General features: G+C 34.4%; 1 protein-coding gene across 2 annotated transcripts in view; it reads right to left on the bottom strand.

The window, feature by feature from the left end:
* The window catches only part of KHDRBS2 (KH RNA binding domain containing, signal transduction associated 2), a 541,301-nt gene that overhangs the window by 334,391 nt on the left and 184,785 nt on the right, over window positions 1-22,125 (bottom strand). For both annotated transcript variants that reach the window (XM_045803086.2, XM_087856979.1), the window contains exon 3: window positions 1,140-1,256. In XM_045803086.2, the coding sequence (XP_045659042.1) occupies window positions 1,140-1,256 (117 nt within the window). The remainder of the gene's footprint in view (window positions 1-1,139; window positions 1,257-22,125) is intronic.

Genomic DNA, 22,125 nt, shown 5'->3' with positions numbered 1-22,125 from the left:
CCTACACAGATGCTCTGGGTATGCAAAGCTGACTAGGATATTTCTCCGGCTAGTAGGAGTGTACAGTTCAGTGAGAGAAACAGAAAATTTCAACAAAATATGTTCAGTGATGAGAGGATTTAGCCTATCACAGGAGTTTCAGAAAAGCCCCGTTGGGGAGATAGTGCTTGTTCTAAATCTTAAAAAGGAGTAGGCAAAAATAAAAAGATCACACAGTATGAAGTGTACAGTGTGAGACTATGAGATCTCTGTTCGGTGACATTTCCCACCATAATTTTCTTCAAGATTTCACATTAATAGAACACTGAAACAATTTCCTAAGTTAATTCCCATAGTCAGAAATAAATGTTTGAATATTTTATTTGCCATAGTAACATATCGAATCAGAAAAGCATGGCTTGGCCAAATAATACTATCTTAATACATCCACCTTTTCTCAATGAATTTTAAAAGATCCTTTATGAATAAATCTCTCTCTATAAATGGTTGTTATTTTTCCAAAACAATGAATTCTAACGCAGAGAAAATTGCTATCACTTTATAAAATGGGAAAATGATATAGTTCAGATGTGAAATACATCATTTCAAACATCAAAGTTCATCTATTTCTTAGCTTATTTGTTCTTTTGGGGTCAGGTGAATTGTTTAACATCACTGAAACATTTCAGAAAATAAGTGGAATTCTCTTAGATTTGCAGATAAGTATTTGAAATTGCTTCTGGTAAGAGGATCAGAGTGAAATGAAGCATAGAGATAAAAAGAGAGAATGATACAATGGATGTGATTAGGTGACATAGTTGAAGAGAGAAAAGGGATCCAGACAGGGAATTCAAGAAAATGAGCACAGACATATAGAAACATCCTACAGAGGACACAGAAAAAGTAAGGAGATTTGGCAACAACCTACACAAAGGACTAAAGAGAACAGAGATATGAAATTATATCTTCTGGGGTCGGGGGGAAGGGTAATTGATTCTTATGAAAATAGAGGAATTGAACAAGAGTGCAACAAGGTGGTCCCAGAAGGTGAAAATCGTACGAAACAATGGGAGAACAATGCAGATGTGCTGGTAAACATGGCCCTGAGTGTGACAGGTAACCTCCTGTATGTGTTAAATATCATATTCAAAGTTCAGTACCTTTGCTTTATCTCTCATTGATCCTTTGCCCAGGATAGACATTTTAGCACCTGTTTCTTCCTGTAGTCTCTTCAAGGAGTTTCCTCTTGGTCCAAGCAATTTCCCCACAAAATTGAACTAGGAAACAAAATCAATAGAATTCTGTTTAAAAGTAGAAAAAAGTAATATTTTGCACCAAAAATAAATGATAGGTTATGGGCTTTTCAAACTTTACCATGTAGAAGGGAGTTATGCCATTCACACACATAGACACACACAAAACTATTTCAGACCTCTAATCTAGGATCCATTTTAAAAAGGAGACCTCTTCCTAAAAGATTGCCAAAAATCAATAATATGTTGAACATATCATATACAGTACTTACATAATCAAATAAATAAATCGGGAGAACTGTGGTTCTAAAGGCTTTTTCTCTCCAGATTATTGAAAGAAACAATTATGTTAGACTATGTACCTTCTAAATTGCAAAGGCTAATATTTTTAAAAGATTTTTAAGATTTTATTTATTTTTGAAAGAGAGAGAGAGAGAGAGCATGAGCAGGGAGAGGGGGAGGGAGAAGCAGACTCCCCTGCTGAGCAGGTAGCCCTACCTGGGGCTTGATCCCAGCGCCCCAGGATCATGACCTGAGCCAAAGCAGACGCTTAACGGACAGAGCCACCAATGTACTCCTTAAATAGATTTTTAAAATAAAATTTAATATTCATTTTTGTTAAGTATTATCTGTGCCCATAACATTCTATCCCAAATTTCATGATTAGGCATAAAACAATTCAATTATTCTTCAATCTTACATTCTCTATGTTAAAGAGTTGTTCTAAAGATCAGCAAATAAAAGATGTGATCACACATACAGAAAACTTTAAAACACTACTGATACCACATATATACAAAGCAGTTTTTCTAAATGGGAAATTCTGGGAGGTTTTTCAGTTTGTTTATTCTTCCTGAAACTGGCTAAAAACAGGTGAAATAAGGGCAGTTATGAGAGTATGTTGTCAGCTACAGAATAGAACATTACCACACCAAATGACTTGGATAATCACTCACTGATTAATTTAAAAAATACAAAGGTCTGGGGTGCCTGGGTGGCTTGGTCATTAAGCATCTGCCTTCAGCTCAGGTTGGCTCAGGTTGTGATCCCAGTGTCCTGGGAACATGGGACCAAGGCCACCATCAGGCTCCCTGCTCAGCGGAGAGCCTGCTTCTCCCTCTCCCTCTGCCTGCCACTCCCCCTCCTTGTGTTCCCTCTCTGGCTGTCTCTCTCTGTGTCAAATAAATAAATAAAATCTTTAAAAAAATAAAACAAAATAAAAAATAGAAAGGGCTTAGAATGCACCAAAAGCTGTGCTGGATAAACGAAAAACAGATAAATAAAATTAAGCTACTGCCTTCTAAATCAGAGGTTTTCTATATATTTTTAAATCTATAGTTCTGTAGTAAGAAATACACCATACTGAATGGTTAAAGACTAACTGCTTTTCCCCTAGATCTAGGATAAATTCAAGGATGTCTGCTCTCACCACATTTATTAAATATTGTACTGAAGTGTGGATTGCTGTATCTACAGGCAAATAGATAAATGGACCAGTATAAAGTTCAGAAAGATGATACACTTGGATGGTAAATTGATTTTCAACAAAAGTACATAAGCAATAAAATTTGAAATGCAAATCTTTTTAGCAAATGAAGCTAGAACAATTGGATATTCATATGCAACAAACAAACAAAAACCCAAAACAAAACAAAACACAAAAAAAATCTCTTCTGTCCTACCTCACATTTAGGCAGGCTTTATTTTGAGATCTATCATAGATCTGAACATGAAAACTAAAATGATAAGAATTTAGTTAGAAAGCATACAAGAATGCCTTTGCAAATTTAAACTGGGAAAGATTACTTAATAGTAAGCAAACAGCACTCACTAAAACTTTTGCTGATTCAAAAAACATTCAGAAATTAAGTAGATAAGCCACAGACTGGAGAATATACTCCCCGTGCATACATCTGAAAAATGATTAGTATCTTAAATATAACACTGTATGTAAACTAACTGGAATTAAAATAAAAACTTAAAAATAATGATTAGTATTTAGATCTATAAATAACTCTATCAAGTCGATAATTAAACACACACATATCAGAATTATTAAAACAAAACAAAAAAAGACCAATGTTGACGAGGATGTGAGACTGCTAGAGCAGCCACTATTAGCAGTTAAAATGATACAACTGTCTTGGAAAGATTGACAGTTACTTATAAAATTAAACATAGAGTTACACTATGCGCCAGAAATTCTAGTCAGGTATTTAACCAAGGGGATATAAAAGCAAAATGACTTGAACAAGAATGTCCATGATATCTTACTCACAATTACCATTAAAATAGAAATAAATCAATGCCCATCCGAGGAGAAAAAAATCAATAAGTTTATACATAAATAGAAAGGAATTAGTCATTGATTAACACAACAGCATGGATATATCTCACAATTATGTGGAATGAAAGAAGCCAGATCCAAACAAGTGTATCATGTTAGATTCCACTGATACAAAATTCTAGAGGCCAAAATAATTTATGGTGTTAGAATTCCTAAGAGTGGTTGCCTGTGGAACATAGAAGGCCAGGATTGGACTGTCTGGAAAGTGGCATGAAGGAAACATCTGGGGTGATGGAACTGTTTTCTATTTTGCTGAAAGTATAGGTACATTTTTGTCAAAACTCAAGTCTTACACTAAAACCTGTGCATTTCACAGTAGGTTGAAAACATAGAAACATTTTAAAAATACTATCATAATGTCTTACAAAAAAAATACTATTCCCAGGTAGTTGTACAAAGGAATCTCACTAGACCTTCAGGAAATACATCATTCCAATCTAGGCAGGTGTTGGAGGAATCATTGAGAAGATGGGACTACTGATTGATCCCACCACCTGGGTTTCTGCAACCAGAGGCTCTTTACTCCTCCCTTGTCCTTGGAGTTTATGTTCTGTTCACTGATCCCACAATAGGAGCCACTTCACGGACACAGCCTTGAGAAAGAGTGATGTGTTATTGAGACCATCTGGACTGTATACATGACTGAACCCTACTAAGGCCTTTACATAAACTCTTAAGATTCTGGTGGGCTGGTGCTGAGATCTACTCATTTTGCAGCCACCCAAGACAAGCCTCATTTTAACTTGCCTTGCTAATTAAACCTTTCAACTACCGATCTGGAGTGGCCTGCCTCTTTCTTTAGTCTGTTCTTGCCTTCCGTGTATGGGAGCTAGATTTGAAATTCACCCAGGAAATTCTTGAGGTTGTGAGCTAATAGTAGACTATCTAGAGAAAGAAATGAAGAACTATCCCTCTACTCAGTTAGTAGACTAATATAACCTTGATAGTAAAAGCAAATCAGAAAAGGGAATTTATGGAGCAAACCTACTCATGAAACAAAACCCATTTAACAAAACAGTAGCATAACCGAGGCCTGTTGTACATACAAAAAATACATAATGATTGAGTTGTATTTATCACAGATACATGGGTAATTTAAGAGTCATAACCCCTCATTGTAATTTACCTATTAGTAATGGAGAAAAAGAGGTTAATATTTTATTTGGACAGCAAAAAAAGGTTAACATTTTATTTAAAAAGAAAAATAATTTTATAAAACTCAATTTCAATCGTTATAAAACTCACATCATCTGAAAACCCAATGGAAGCTCTATTAAAACCCAGTAAGAATTGTATATTTAATAGCAAAATAATACCAAAAACAAGGTAAAGATGCACATTCTTGTTTTATTCAACGTTGAAGATTTAAGCCACTGAATAAGATAAATATTATAAATGTCAGAAAGTAAGAAACAAAATACCATTCAAGGTTTATATAATTTATATACATAAAAAGCTCAAAGTAATTTCAGAAAAATCATTAGAATCAGTAAAAGAGCTTAGCAAGGTGTTTCATACAAAATCAATATAAAAATCAATTGTATTTTTGTACATCAGCAACATATAATTAGTAATTTAAAACAGAGAGAGAGAGATACCATTTATGGCATCAGTAAAAAATAAATAAGATTTTCTAAGAATAAATTTAATTGTGTATAATCAAAACCTTTACAGAGAATATATAAAAAACATTAATATAGCTGTCAAATGGATATAAATAGATTGAGAGACAGATTATGTTCATGGACAGGGAGTCTCGATTTCTAGTATTTTCAATTACATCTATAGGTTCTATACAATTCTAATTAAAATCACAATAGGATTTGGATCAACTTAAAATTAGTTGTATAATTTGTATGAAAAGGTCAAAGTCCAAAAATAGCCAAAACATTCAGAAGCAGAAGAACAAGTTAAGAATCATGCCTATCACATACAAAGAGTCATTATAAAGAGTCACTATCATTAGTTATGATAGTGTGATTATGTACAGTCCTGGAACACAGAAAACAGAGCTACAGAATCCAGAATCCAGAAACAGACTCTTAATTTATGTTAAAGTGATATATGATACAGGGGTCAGTACAGATCACTAAGGCAGAATACTGGGCCCCTAAAGATGTCCATGCCCTAATACACAGGATCTGCAAATATGTTCTCCTCCAAAATGGACTTTGCAACTGTGACAAAATCAGGAATCTTGAGATGAAGAGATTATCCTGGGTTATCCAGGTGTGCCCTGTGTCCTTATAAATTAAAGAAGAAGGCAACAGAGTCAGAGGTTGGAGTGATGCGTGCGCTGGGTTTGAAGATGGAAGGGAGCCAGGAGTCAAAGAGTAAGGGCAGCTTCTACGAGCTGTAGGAGTCAAAGAACAGATTCTCCCTTAAAGCCTCCAGAAGGAAGGCAGCCTTAGTGACACCTTAATTTTAGCCCAGGAGAACCATTTTAGACTTCCGACCTTCATAACTGTAAAATAACAAATCTATTTTGTTTTAACCCACTAAGTTTGTGTTAACTATTACAGAAATAATAGGATCTAATACACAAAGGAAAGAAGGGACTATCTAATACAGAGCATGACTGGCTATCCACAGTAAGAACAATGAAATTGCTTCCTACACCATAACAAAAAATAAGTAAATACAGATGGATTACAGATTTAGGAGTGAAAGGCAAAATTTTAGAATTTCTTTTTTTTTTTTTTAATTTTAGAATTTCTAACAGAAAAATACAGGGAAATAATGCCTAAGGGTTCTAAAATAAGACATAAAAATATGCTAACTGTAAAATAAAAGTTTGATTAAAATTAACAACATCTGCTTATTAAAATACACCACAAAGAAGTGGAAAACATAAGCCACAAAACTGAAAACTATTTGCAGTACATGTTACCAATAAAGTATAGGTTACAAAAACAAGTATAAAACAAGAAGGAAAAGATAAGCAGCTTACTAGATAAAAGATAAAATCGTGAATGTTATTGAAGAAAGAATTGCAAAAGAAAAATGCATGAAAATTTCAACCTCATTAGAATTTAAACAAAACTAAGATGACAATGAGATATCATTTTATACACACTGTGATGGGAAATGAAGTCAGAAACCGAACATGGGTCAGAATGTGGAGCCACAAAGACTCACACACCCTGCTTAAAGAATGTAAAGGATAGAACCATTTCGTCATCATCTTACAGATCTGTAAATGTATTTAATCAATGTCTTAGCAATTCCCTTCCTAGGTATATTCTGTAGAGAAGTCTTAGCACATGCAAGAATACTAAAAGTCTCAACGCTTGTAAGAGCAAAAATAATTGGGGAAAAGCTATCGATTCAAGAATAGTATGCTGTCAACTTAACCCCATACCAACAGTTGGCTATGTCTATGTCTCCTAGATCCCCTTCCACATATGCTTCCTTTTGTGGATTTTGTCAATAACAGGAAGTTGCATGAGATGCAGAAGGTGAACATGAATTGGAGTCCATTACTCTTGGCAAATCATGGTTCTCAGCACGGCTGTTTTACTGACCTCTACATGAGCTCCCACTGCATGGATACAAGAGCCCCACAGATCTATCTCTCCAAACTTCTGGTTCTAGGGTCCGGCAAGCTTCAGGCTCAAGTTCTCACTGCCCATGGGTGGCAATTTTCCTAAGGTTCCATCTTCCATCTTTTCCAACATAATGCTAGCTCTAAATTATAGATTGTAAATATTATATAGAGAGTAGATCCTATTTTCCTCCCAGAACCATGACCGGTGCACATAATTAAGTAAACTGTGACATATTAGTGGAATATTTACGGGAGTGAACATAAATTGCCCATAACTACATGAAATTTCATTATTAAATCCTGGAAATAAAATTTTGAGCGAAAAATTAAAACTCTAGACATATGACACTATTTTTATAAAACACAATAAGCAAAATTAATAATGTTTTATTTATGAATAAATGCTTAAGTAGTTAATCTTATCCTCAAATAACAGGTGTAATAATAAACACAAAATTTAAGGCCTTGGTAATCTCTGGGAATGGACCCTAGAGAATGTGGTCAAAGGGAAACATACAGATTGTGTCAAGTAATAGGTAATATTTGAGACTTTAACTTGGGGGTTCACAAGTATCCATTTTATTTTGTTTTAAGCTCTACGTGAAAATTACACATATTCTTTGAATGCATTAAATATTAAATAATTTTAAAAAATCAAATAGATCAATTCCAGCTAAGTAAATTTTGACTGAACTTCTCTTTAACACTGTTACAGAACCTTCTTGCCCCTTTACTGGTAGTAGTAAAACATCAAAGAGAAAAATACCATAGCACTCAAAGTGATGTTTCCATTGGGAATGCTTATGACTGAAAGGAAGAGAGAGCATTTCACGCATTCCTGGCTGAGGACAGGTTATTGACAAAATGCATACATGGGCCATACTCTTGAGAAGTGTCTGTTTTTGACTTGATTATTGTGACACGTTTCCCAACGCTTCATTTCTAACCAATGACCAATTTGAAACCAATTGTCTGAAACTGCAAGGGAGACATCCCTTTTAATTCTTTCATGAACTCTACCTTTTGAAACAGAACACATACATCCAACAGAATGAAGGTGTTACATAATCAGAGATTTAACTTAAACTGATGTAAAGTATCTTTTATGAGTAACATTAATTATATCGCATTATTTTATTTTTATTTTTTTATTTTTTTTTAAAGATTTTATTTATTTATTTATTTGACAGAGAGATAGACAGCCAGCGAGAGAGGGAACACAAGCAGGGGGAGTGGGAGAGGAAGAAGCAGGCTCCCAGCGGAGGAGCATGATGTGGGGCTCCGATCCCATAACTCCAGGATCACGCCCCGAGCCGAAGGCAGACGCTCAACCGCTGTGCCACCCAGGCGCCCCAATATCACATTATTTTAAGCATGAGGTCCTTTTAGTGTGTTTTTAAAATGTTTAAATATACAATCTACCATTTGCTTTTGCAAACGAGTATTTATTTATCATACTTTTTAAGTTTGCTTATGTTATTTTATCACTTCTCTAACACCTGCAGTTTTTGAAACCAACTATGAGGAATGGCTCAGGAAAATTGTTTCCCCCCAATTATTATTCAAATACATAAAATGCCTCAATATCAGTGAACAAGTAGAGCATAATGCTTAAGAGCATGGTTCTCAAGCCAGATTACATGGGTTTGTAAATTCACTAGCTATGTAAATTTGGCTACATTACTCAACTGTCCCTTAGCTTCATTTTTCTCATCTGTCAATGGGGAGAATAAAGATAGTAATACATGTACAATAAGTGCTCAATAAATGTGGATTGTTCAAAGAAAGCAAAAACACTAATTTGAAAATATATTATTTTTACCATACCATTATTTACAATAGAGAAGATATGGAAGCAACCCAAATGTCCACTGGGGTGCAAGCCAACAAAATAACAGACTCTTAAATACAGAGAACAGACTGGTGGCTGCCAGAGGGGAGGTGGGGAAGGATAGGTGAAATAAAGGGGATTAAGAGGGACAAACTCCCAATTATAAAACAAGTAAGTCATAAAGATGAAAAGTACAGCTCAGGGAATATAGTCAATAATATTGTAATAACCTTCTCTAGTGACATGTGGTGACTACCTTCATCATGATGAACACCAAGTAATATACGGAGTTGTTGAATCATTATGTTGTAAAACTGAAAATAGTATAACATTGTATGTTAATTATAGCTCAGTTTTATAAAGCGGGTTGAGATTATTAAATGATTATTATTTTTTTCAGGAAATTGTAATAGTATCTGACACCTATAGTGAAGTTTGACTTTAGTAACCCTTATTTTTTTGTTTTATATTAATACTTTTATTTTTATATGTATTATAGACATGATTATGATTTTTATGATTATTGGCTACTATTACTTGCTACAATTAACATTTTTCAAAGGCTCACTGTGTGCTGGGCACTAAGTCCTCCACATGGATGATCTCACAGCAAGTGTCGTGGCAGGAAGAGATGATTACAAACCCTCCTCACATGGCTGCCTCTACTATAAAGGCAGGTGCCTCCATCCAAAGACTGGATAGCATTTCTGTTTGAGATTTTAAAACATAAGATGTAATCACGGAAGCTGGTACATATTTTTTATGTTGTGCTTAGTTTTTTGAAATTTATTTTAAGATAAATTCTGAAAATAGCCAATACAAATGTTGTTCTAATGAGACATTTTTTTTCTCCCTCTACTTTCATCCTATATTCAGTCCACCTTCAAACAAAGTCAAATGACATAATCATGACAGGTGAATTATCGGTTCACTGAAAACAGTTGGTTCTAACCTTTTCCTTAAAGAAAATCTCTTTTAAACACAGAAAATAACTCAAACACTACAAAGCAATGTCTTCAATATTTAGTAACTTGGGAACCTTTAAGATTCTTAAGGCTTAACAGAGTGAACACAGCTGTGTTTCCAGTATGTTAAATATCTTCAAATAATTTGAAGGTATTTTATCCACGTGTGTTTTAAGAAAATTAAATTTGTGTATGTCAAATTCATTTATGCTAAGTCACTGAACAGTTGTTTTGCAATAAATTTTATATTCAAAAAGCCTTTTGAGCAATTTTAATCAGATTTTTAATTTTTTTCCTAAAAGGAAATATTTAAATCATGTCAAGTAATATTAACTGAAAGAACACATTTCAATGGATTTGTAAAGCTACAAAACATAATTTGTGGCAAAGCAAGTGCTTTTCATAAAACTGGGGACATTTTAAGAAAAATATTTTAGGGACGTCTTAAAAATATATTTTATTTATTTATTTGTTTATTTATTTATTTATTTTTAAGAGAGAGAGGGGGAGAGAGAGAGACAAAGATAGCGAGAGAGAGAGAGCACAAGTGGGGAGAAGAGGGAGAAGCAGGTTCGATCCCAGGACCCTGGGATCATGACCAGAGCCTAAGGCAGACACTTAACTGACTGAGCCACCGAGGAGTCTCTAGGGACATTTTTAACGTAGTAAACCCAAAAATAGTTTAAAATTAGGTAAAAATAAACTTCAATAATATTGGGCATATGTATTTCAAGGTTTAACAATGCATCCTCTAAGTATAGGATACCCCAGAATCTACAGTCTCCCTTTATACCCTTTCTTTCTCGATTAATGTAATTCTTCATGATTAATAATATTTCATCAGTACCTGTATGAAATAAACCTTTTTTTTTAACACGTGGTATTTTTCTAACAAAATGTTTGTAAACTAATTCCAGCAGCCCTGTTTCTTAAATAGAACAGGCAATTCACTTAGCCTTAGTTTTCTTTTTGTGGGCATTAAGATTACATCTGCTTTGTGATGAAAGGGCAGGGTCGATCACTAGGGCCACTTATGAAGAATCTCTGAACTACTAGTCTCTGCTGCTGGCCTCATCTATTCTTCTTTCATATGCCACAACTGGGTTTGAGGGTCCTCAAATTCCCCTTGTCCTCACATCTCTTTATATTTATATTTGAACACCATTTTCATCTCCATCCTATTCCTGGCTTGAGTATGAATCTCCTTCTTAATCAGTATGAATTCATAGAGCTGCTTGCTGTTCTGTGTTTGGGAATTCAATATTAAGTCATCCTTTGGTATTCTACTCTTGTGTTTGTTGCTATTAAAACAAAGTTAAACAAATTTAGGCAGATTGCACAAAGAGAGACCACAGTTGCAGATCAAAAAATATTCTTCCTGTATAAATAGACAGGAAAAGACAACACTTCAGGTACTCATCTCAGCAATCATCAAAGGACATTGGTGAGCAAGGGAACAGAGCTTTATTCAACTGCAAAAATATCAAGCTATGTTTGTAGAATTAAATAATAATATTTGGAATTTACAGAGAACTCTATCAAAGAAGACCACTTTCAATTTAACAAAATAGACAGTGATGAGTATTCAAGAAAACAGTGGTGGGGAAAAAATGTTTCAGAATTAACCATTAACTATAATATCAATATGTTGTCATAAACTAAATGTCATTCAAAAAACATATTTATATAAAATCAAGGATGGAATCAATTCAGTTACTTACGAAACACATTGGTTTAGCACCTAAAACTTGTGAAATGCATGGGGGATATAAAGCGAACCAGATATAAGTACTTCTTTCAGGAAACTTATATGGGGAAAAGGGAATATACATAAATTGTGAAACTTTGTAAAACAACCTGGCAAATGCCATAACAGAAGTACATTAAGTGTTACAAGAATTCAAAGGAAGAAGAAATTGTTTCCATATTGGGAAAGTTAAGAAGTTTGATGTTTTTGCTGAATCTTGAACAGGGAGGCAGAAGTTGGGCATAGAAAAAAGCAGGGACATAAAAAAGTGAAAAAAGGGAGATTGGAAAAGATGTAGTGGAGTGGGAAGAAACCAAAGATGGAGGAGCCCACTGGAAGTTGGTGCAAACTTGATAAATGATAATGGAGCATAAAGTAAAATGGTGGTCACCAAAAATAGAAGAGGAAAGGAAGTGAAAGAGAGACTGGGTGGTACCCATAATAAGACCTGGCAAATTATTCAATTGGGGGAATATGAAGAAAGGAAAGTGAATTAGTAATCAAAATATAGTCTACATCCAAATGATTGAAAATATATTGTATCATTAATAAAACTATGGAAGACAGAAGCAAAAGTTTTAGAGGGAAATTTGTGGTATAATCTATTTCAGATGCCCTCCAAATGGAGAAATCTAGTAGCCACATATGGACAGACACTAAAAGAGAAATATGAAAATATAGGTCTAGCAATTTTCTACATACAAGTGTTACTTAAAGCCAAGAAATTACTAAGGGAGAGAGTTAAGGGGAAAAAAAAAAAAAGCCCAGGAGAAAAGTCTGAGGAGCACTTATATTTAGAAGAGAAAATGAAGAAGAGGAGCAAAGGACTAGTTTACTAGTTTCTGGAGGAATACAAGAAGATGAGGAAAACAAAAGAAATCTAGATTTTTTAAAATAAATCACTTAATCACCAAATACATATCAAGTGACAATTATGCATCAAGAACCATGCTAGGAGAAGTTCAGGATTCCTTGGAAATGTGAAATTGGAGTCATTAGAAAACTCTTCCTGGGACCTAGCATTGAAACAGAGATGGGATGTGTGGGGAGCTGGGGCAGGAGCAGAAGATGAGAGAGTTCTAATGGAGACTTTCCAGAAAGAAGGACTAACATGTGAGGAAACCCCAAGAGCATGACAAGTTTGAGAAACTGAAAGCAATTCCCTTTGGAGGTGTAAGAAATGCAGCTGGAAGAGAGACAGACATAGAGAAAATATTGAGGTACTTAAAACCCTGTTGAGAATTTTAGTCCGAGGTAAAAGCAGTGTAAAGCATTTGAAGCATCGTAACTGGCAACGGGTGGAAGATGGGGGAAGCGAACTGTGGCATGACCAAATTTTACTCTCAAGGCATCTTGCTGACTGAGATGTGAGGAATGGAAGGAGTCGGTCAAGGGATGGAGAAATGAGGAAGTAATAATTTTAGCAGAGGCTACAGATGGAGGTAGACTAGACTTTGAGAAAAACAAACGGTTCATTGGATTTGTCAATTAGGAAGAATTTTGATTCTGCACTGAAATACCAATCATTATAGTAGATTTCATCTTAGAACTTATAGAACATTTCAAAATACAACAGTAAATGTCAACACATACATGAACCTGAAGAGTTTAAATAAGAAGGTCTACCAAAAATATAGGCAGTAATTACTCTTGCTTGCCGTGTGATCCCAAAATCCCACTGAGGAGTGCTCTCTTTAGAGGGAACTATTTGAATTTGAAGGAAGCATACATAGTTGGAGAAGAAGAATCCATTTATACTAAGTATAAAAATGTGAGTCCTCTAAAATATGGTGATTTGGTATACCCTGTGCCTAATCAATATTTGTATCTGAAGTTTCCAAATAACATGGTCTAGGTTAAAAATCATCCAACATTTTACCATTTTACAGGATAGTCCGTGTTTTACAGAAACAGCAAAGAAACTTGAGAATATGCTGATAAAAATGAGTGGACGTGAATTTTAGTAAGATAAATAATAATTTTAAGTTTTAATAATTTTCATAATGTAAATAATTTAATATTTTAATAATGTAAATAATTTAATAATTTTAAACACATATACAACTCACATCCCATTTGTTCTGCTATAAATAATTCTTTACTATGTTTCAGCACTTATGTGTGTAAATCATATTCTCCTTTCACAGAAAACTAAAGAGCCTTTGGTCATATTTTATTTTAGATGTTTTTCATCCTGTGTGGAACACCCTAAAATGTTTTCTGAGCCATATTTATATAACTCTAGGGGCACCTTCTCCAAGCTCAATTTATTTTTATTTGGAAAGATACATTTAAATTACCATCATTAAGTGAAAAGTATCATTAACAAACAGCCCTAATCTGAATTATAACCACAGTTCGAACCCAAACACTGACTTGTTCAGCATGCACAACTGTCTGAATGGAAGTTTCTAGAGTACTATACGATGAGATTATCATACAGTCATTTGTAGAGGCAGATGATTGTTTACTCAGGAAAATGACTTCCAGGAACATAACTTTTTTTTTTTTTTTTTAATCTACATCTTGGCACTTTTAGTACTTAAAAGATATTTCTTGGCTTTTCAAATAATCACTAAAATAACACTTTAAGTCAGCTATATTCTCACACTTTAGAATTTAATTTTTTTTTAAATAAACCACAATGGTGCTGTTGTATAGAATCCTGAATTTCTAAAGTAAATCTTTTATTTAAATGTCACATAAGTCTCTTGTAAGCTGTGTTTACATGTCTAAAGTACAGGTGTTTGTTCTTTACAGAACTTGTTCTTCTCTATACTATGTCATGAAATCAATATAGGAGCTTATGCTTGATAAGGACATAATCATTCAAGAAGTGCTCATGGAGTATTTGCTACGTGCCAGGCACTGTTCTAGACACTGGGGATAGAGAAGCACATGAAACAAAGTTCTTTGACCCTAGCGAGCTTACATTCAAAATATACATTTAGGGGCACCTGGCTGGCTCACTTGGTAGAGCGTGGGCATCTTGACCTCAAGGTTGTAAGTTCAAGCCCCATGTTGGGTGTGGAGACTACTTAAAAATAAAATCTTTAAAACAAACGAACAAACATACATTTATTTCCAACTTAAAATAGCTAATTGCTTTTCTGTTCCCTAGATGCTATCTAGTTTTTTCAAGGCTCCGGCTGCTTAAAAATCAACTACTGTATTTTTTAGTATTTTCTTGCATATAATATGGATAGTCCTAATCATTCTAGAAGGATTTGTCTTAATTCCCTAAGGGTAGATATTAATTCAGTAGTAGAGTAAGAAGAAAGTTAATTTTTTTTTTAAGATTTTATTTATTTATTTGACAGAGAAAGCGACAGCCGGTGAGTAAGGGAACACAAGCAGGGGGAGTGGGAGAGGAAGAAGCAGGCTCCCAGCGGAGCAGGGAGCCCGATGCGGGGCTTGATCCCAGGACCCTGAGCCAAAGGCAGACGCTTAATGACTGAGCCACCCAGGTGCCCCAGAAAGTTAATTTGATTAGCTCATTTAAATAGCATTAATTTGATCAACATTGGTTAAAATATTGGGAGCTGTGAGCAGACTCCTCAGGTGGCTTTTCACCCGACTATAGGTAGTATTCCTATCTGTTTTTCTGAAATCCTCAACTGTGAAACGGATATGGATCTGTTAGAAAAGAAAACAGGAAACCCAAATTTCAAGTCCTTCTTCATACCCGTTTAGTGGTATTAGAAAATATAAAAGGTACTATATATTTGAAAGGAAACTACTTATATCAGAAGCAGAAACACAATATATTAAACTCAATGATTCTTCTGCTTGGACTTGATTCTTTTAAGCCAATGGACTCTGTTCAAGCTAAAAACTCTTTTTTTTTTTTTTAAGATTTTTAAAAATTTATTTCTTTGAGAGAGAGAAAGTGAGAGAGATCACAGAGGGAGAGGGAGAAGCAGACTCACCACTGACTGAGAGGAGAACCCAACACAGGGCTCGATCCCAGGACCCTGAGATCATGACCTGAGCTGAAGGCAGCTGCTTAACTGACTAAGCCACCCAGGCGCCCCTATGCTAAAGTCTTGCTGATAATTAAGGAGGGTATGTGTTGTGATGAGCACTGGGTGTTATATGCAACTAATGAATCACTGAACACTACATCAAAAACTAATGATGTACTATATGCTGGCTAATTGAACATAAAAATAAAAAATTAATTTAAAAAAATGGGAAAAAAAGAGTCCTGCTGATAAATGTGAAATTGCCATGGCTGCCCAGTCCTCATTATATGACATGCCTCCTTCAGAAAATGTCAGCTATTGATTTGCATATATTGAACATATTTATTAAGCTATAATTCACATACCATAAAATTCACCATTAAAAGTGTACAATTCATTTTTTTAGTATACTCACGGTGTATTTTTTAGTATATTCATATTAAGTATGTTCACAATATAGTCACAGGACTGTGTAACCATTGTCAAAATTGAATCTTAGAATGTTGGAGTCCTCTTTAGAAGAAGCCCCTTATCCATCCGAGTTACTCCCTATTACATCCCTAAACCTAGACAACCATAAATCCACCTCTGTCTCTACAGATTTGCCTGGTCTGCACATTTCATATAAATGGGGTCATGCAATACATAGTTTTTAGTGACTGACTTTTTTCACTTTGCATAATGTCTTAAAGTTTCAACCATGTTTTGGTTCTTTCTTTGTATCGTTGAATAATATCCCATTGTATTGAGTATCATATTAACTTTGCATTTTCCACAGTTGCCCTCTTTCACGTTGAGAACATTCCTTTATAATCCTAGTTTGGTGGGTGGTTGTTTTTTGTTTTTTGTTTTTTTGAATCCAGAAAGAGTGTTGGATTCTGTCAAATGCTTTTTCTGCATCTGTTGAGATGATCATATGGTTTTGTCCTTTATTAATTGTGATAATGCATTACATTAATTGATCTACAGATGTTAAACCAAGTTGGATTCTTAGGATTAGTCCCACTTTTTCAGAGTGTACAATCCTTTCCATATATTGCTGCATTTGGTCTGTAGTATTTCACTGAAAATTTTCTGCATCTAGAAAATACCAGATTTTTTCTTTTGCTGCTTTTGTCTGGAATAGACAGAATGATGGCTTTATAAAATGGTTGGGAAGTGTTCCCTCTTTTTCTAATCTTTGGAAAAGCTTAGGAAAATTGAAATTAATTTTTTTGAATGCTTAGTAGAATTCACCAGTGAACCATCTGACCCTGGGATACTGTCTGTGAGGTTTTTAATTACTAATTTTAATCTGTACTTGCCATAGTTTTACTCAGATTTTCTATTTCTTCTTGAGTCCTTGTTGATAATCTGCATCTTTTAAACAATTTGTCCATTTCATCCAAGCTTCTTAATTTGTGAGCATATAGTTGTTTATAATATTCCTTTATGATCTTTTTTACTACTCTAAAGTAGTAGTGATGTCTTCACTTTCTCTCCTGATTTTAATAGCTTGGACTGCTCTTTTTTTTCCCCCTCCCTTGGCCAGTCAAGCTAATTGCCAATTTTGCCAATCTTTATAAAAAAACAATTTCTTATTTTGGTGATTTTTCTCTATTGTTTTTTCTTTTATTCTCTATTTCCCTTATTTCTGCTCTAATCTTTATGATTCCCTGCCTTTTGCTTGTTTTGGTTTTAGTTTAGGTTTTTTTTTTTTTTTCTAGTTTGAGGTGAAAGGTTATTTTATTGATTTGCATTTTTCTTCCTTTTTAATATAGGCATTTATTGTGATAGCAGGAGGGTTCTTCTTGGCTGTGTCTTTCCCTGTCTCCCTCAAACGTCTGGTTGCTGTGCCTTCTGGTTATTATCATACAGCTCTCAGCCTCCTCTTAATTGTTCTCCACCAAGGTCCCCACTGTTCATCAACACTCTTAGGCATATCCTTCTGCACTCTCTGTCCCAGATTATATCTGTCCTCACAGTGACAGGTGCAGATCACTTTGTACTTAAGCTCTGCTTTCCCTCTGAACACTACTGTCCCAAACTAGGTATAGGACCCACTTCTCCTGTAGTAGCCACCACTCTATGATTGTGGATTAGAATCAACTTTGTGGGCCAAAAAAGTTGTGAACATGGGCCAGGCTATCAGAACAGAATACGGGGCAAACCTGAAAGCATTACCCAAACCACACAGACCCAAACCACACACAGCACAAGGCTGAATTCTCACTGTCACGAGGGCTTAAACACAAACTCTGACCAAACGCTAATTGAATAGAAAGCTAGTTTTCACTTAAGCAATGCCTGGACTTCTGATTCATAGAAACTGTGAGATAATAAACGTGTGTTATTTTAAGCTACTGTGTTTGTGGCAATTTGTTACACAATAGAAAACGAATCCATCCCAGGTACATTCATTTGCTTTATCCCAAATTACACATTCAATAATCTCAGGAAAACAATTTTAATAGTACCCCCCCATATGATTATTGGAAATAGCTTTAAAATATCATACTGTCTCCCCCTTATCCTCACATTTTGGGATGTTTTGTTCAGTTAACCCTCCTGTAATGCAACCCACCGCATATGCAAGCATCCAATAAGGTCTCATTTGTGTCACCTCTGAAGACTTGGGGACACGGGAACTGATAAAAATGGGCCAATGTTTATGCTGCTTGGGTGTGTCTGTGACTCAAGACTCATGTATTTTCTATGGCAAAACACAGACCCTTCACAGTTCCTGACACCATCTATGCTTATGTATCATTTTAATTCCTGGTATCAATTGCTGGTGCCTAATATTTATTGATCTGTATCACCAGAGGGTTTTTTGGGGATAGTTTTTCTCAGTAAATTTTCCTTTTAGTATTATTGATACTCTCTATTGTTTCCTTCATTTTATTATGTTCTTTTCTGGTCATAATTTTTTTTATCTCCTACTTTATTGATACTAACTTTATTTTTCTATCTTCTTGAAATGAATATCTAGCTAAATAGTTTTCAGTGTTTTGTTTTTCAATGTATGCATTCATGGCTAAGTATGTCTGCTAGAGCTGTATCACAGATATTTCGTCATTATGTGGTTAAATATGCTCTTTTGAGTTGGTAACCGTGTACAAACTTCCAGCTATAAGATGGCTAAGTCTGACAATCTAGTGTAAAATATGGTGACTGTTGTTGGATAACAATATATGGTATAATTGAAATTTGCTAAGAAAGTAGAACTTAAATATTCTTACACACACAAAAAATATGTGAGGTGATGGATGTGTTTATGAACTGGATGGGGGTAAATATATATATACGCACATATATATGTAAATATATATATATATACACACACGAATATATACACACACGCACACACACATACACACACACACGTCTATATGTATACGTTTCCTCCTTCTAAAGCTGCTAGTAGAAATAATCTAAGTATTATCATTATATCCTCCAGGACATATTTTCTTCCTTTAATTATTTAAAATGAGCGTGTGTGTGTGTGTGTGTGTGTGTGTGTGTGTGTAAGAGAGAAAAAAATGGAGAGAGAATGAGAGAAAGTGATAGTCAGACTTGGATTTTATAAATATGAACATTTTTATGCTATAATATGTAAATATTTATAAATATTTTATATTATAAATATAAATATATTTATTTATATATTTTAATATATATAAATTTTCCTCCTTCTAAAGCTGCTAGTAGAAATAATCTAAGTATTATCATTATATCCTCCAGGACATATTTTCTTCCTTTAATTATTTAAAATGAGCGTGTGTGTGTGTGTGTGTGTGTGTGTGTGTGTGTGTGTAAGAGAGAAAAAAATGGAGAGAGAATGAGAGAAAGTGATAGTCAGACTTGGATTTTATAAATATGAACATTTTTATGCTATAATATGTAAATATTTATAAATATTTTATATTATAAATATAAATATATTTATTTATATATTTTAATATAAAATATGTGTTTATTTATATATTTATAATATATTATTATAAATATATAAATATTTATAAATATTTACATTTTATGATGATGTTAATGACTTAAGGTTCATCTGAATATATATCTAGATCTCAACTTTTTTTGGCACAGGATTGGGGTTTCAATTTCCTATAGATGGTTTTTTCCTCCACCGTAACTCCTGTAAGGATTAAAATCTTTCTTGCCTGATTGGCATGATTTTTCTGATCCCATTTTCCCAGTGGATAACTCTTCTTGTCCCAGGCTTTATGCAGTGAACACAATGATCAGCACTACAAGCATATTAAGATAGACTTGATTAAGGTAACCTGTTGTCCTTCTATAGGTAGTAGAGCCCCTGAGTTCAGTTTCCAGACTCAAAAGACAAGATACATGCTCTGATTTCCACGTAACACCATGCCAGTGGCCTCACAATAATTAATGTCTCTCTTTTCAGAGCAATAAGGGATTTTTTTCTTTATTTTTGGTCAATTTTGTATATGGATTTTTTTTTGTTGTTATTGTTATACTTTAATTCTCATTTCTATATGTAGTCCATGTGTGCATGGTTCTTGTCCAACATCTCAGTATTTTTTATTAATGAAATTAATCTAGAATATCTATGTTTATCTAAACCCCCCATATATTTGTTAGTCCTCATGTACTACAAACCAAATTTTTGGTTAAATGAGTTTATCTGCTAAAAAACTATATTGAATTAAATTACACAGATATATATTGTGTTCTTACTATACACATATCACTGACAAACATGCTATTCAAGATTCCAAAGGCAGAACTAGTCTAATCTCAACAGATCTATGATTCCATACAGTAATAAGATTAAGGTATAATTAATACAACACACATTATGATAAGGAATAACAAGGGTTGTGTGAAGATGAAGAGATGTTACCAGATGGTTAGGTTGGGAGTTAAGTAAATGTTCATGAAAGGTTCTAGGAAGTCAAGGTACAGGAAATGAATCACTAATTTGTGTTAAAAGATCAATAGGCTGTGTTGGTTGTGATGACGTGTGGGGAAAGGGTTTTATTCTAGGTGTTCACTTTGAAGTCCTTTCGGTAGAGAATTAGTTTGGGGGTCATTCAATTAAAGGGATTTGGATGCTTTAGGTTAAAGGATCTTGACGTAATTCTGTAAATAACAGGAACTCACGGGTGTACGCTTAGGTAGTAAGTCTATTATGCTCAGTATCGCATCTCCAGGGCCTACAAGGTGACTAAAATAGAGCAGGTGTTCAAAAGCATTTGCTGAGTGAACAAATAAATAAATAAGCAAGTGAATATTCATGTCAAGTTCTTGCAGAACATCTAGTATCAGTTATAGAATTTATTACTAAAGAAAGTATTTTTCGTTTTGAAAAAAAAGTGTTATATTTGACAAAAATTAATTTCTTGAAGGGCAAGTATGTCCTTTCATTCTTATTAGTGCACATCACTAATAAGAGCAAGAAGTCCAGCTGCAGGTTAAGATCTTATGTATGATCTTTGAGGCCTGACCATGGGCAAGTACCAGGCTTCACCTGGCAGGCTTCATGTGGAGAAGCTGCCATTCTCACATCGGAGCTGGTGCACAGCTACTAAATTATAGTTCATTGGAAGGAGTTTCAGTTACAGACTGAGGCCCACCAGTCAAGCTCCTACGCACACTTGCATTTCTAATCCCAGGTACCTCTCTGAAAAACTACTTATCTGGGGTCTTGAATGAGGCCATTTTTCCCAGTTCTGAATTAGTAATTTCCACTTCTAGCTTTTCTCCATCTTCCTCCCCCCTGCCCAGGCCTCCATGTCCACAAAAATCAAGAGTCTTTTGTTGGGGCTCCTTCGTGTGGACACAACTCCCCCCATCTGTGTTGCATTCATTTAACCTTCACCCAGTGCCATTCTGTGGAGAAAAATGGCTGGCATCATTTTTGGTCCCTTGATTGCATTGTCATAATACGTGAACAAAAACATAAATGTTACCTTCAGTCTGACTTACTGTCCTAATTAACCACCTTGACACACGGCAGCTCAACACATAATAGGTACTCTATTAATTAATTGATGGAAGGAATGCATTGATGAATGAATAAGTGATGATCCAGTAAGAGAAAGGTCATAGGGCAATATGAGCTTGGCGCACAAATGGAATACATAAGAAATGTACATCAACAGGCACATTGTCTCCCTGATTAAAAAAATTAAGAAATACAACATTTATCTTTCTAAATATCTGAAACATACGGAAAAATACATCTTACTACACATTTGAAGATGCCTCTGTAACATAATTACAAGGCATTTTTGGTTATCTTCAGCCAAGTGACTTCATAAATGCTTCTAAGAATATTTGCCTGACACCTTTTTGCAAAATCACCTAAAGTAGTCTTCAGCAGTTTTGTAATTCATTAAGACCACATAACACCTTGGGATATTTTATGAACATAATACAGCCTAAATGAGAATTCCAAGTGATAGACAGATTTAGAATCCTATGACCAATATCATAAACTATACAAGTATTAAACAATAATATAA

The sequence above is a fragment of the Ursus americanus genome, chromosome 29 (genome assembly GCF_024610735.1).
Source record: "Ursus americanus isolate L20-20 chromosome 29, mUrsAme1.1.p, whole genome shotgun sequence".
NCBI classification, from domain to species: domain Eukaryota; kingdom Metazoa; phylum Chordata; class Mammalia; order Carnivora; family Ursidae; genus Ursus; species Ursus americanus.
The sequence above is the reverse complement of the archived record's forward strand: the minus strand, read 5'-3'. Positions and strand labels throughout refer to the sequence as shown.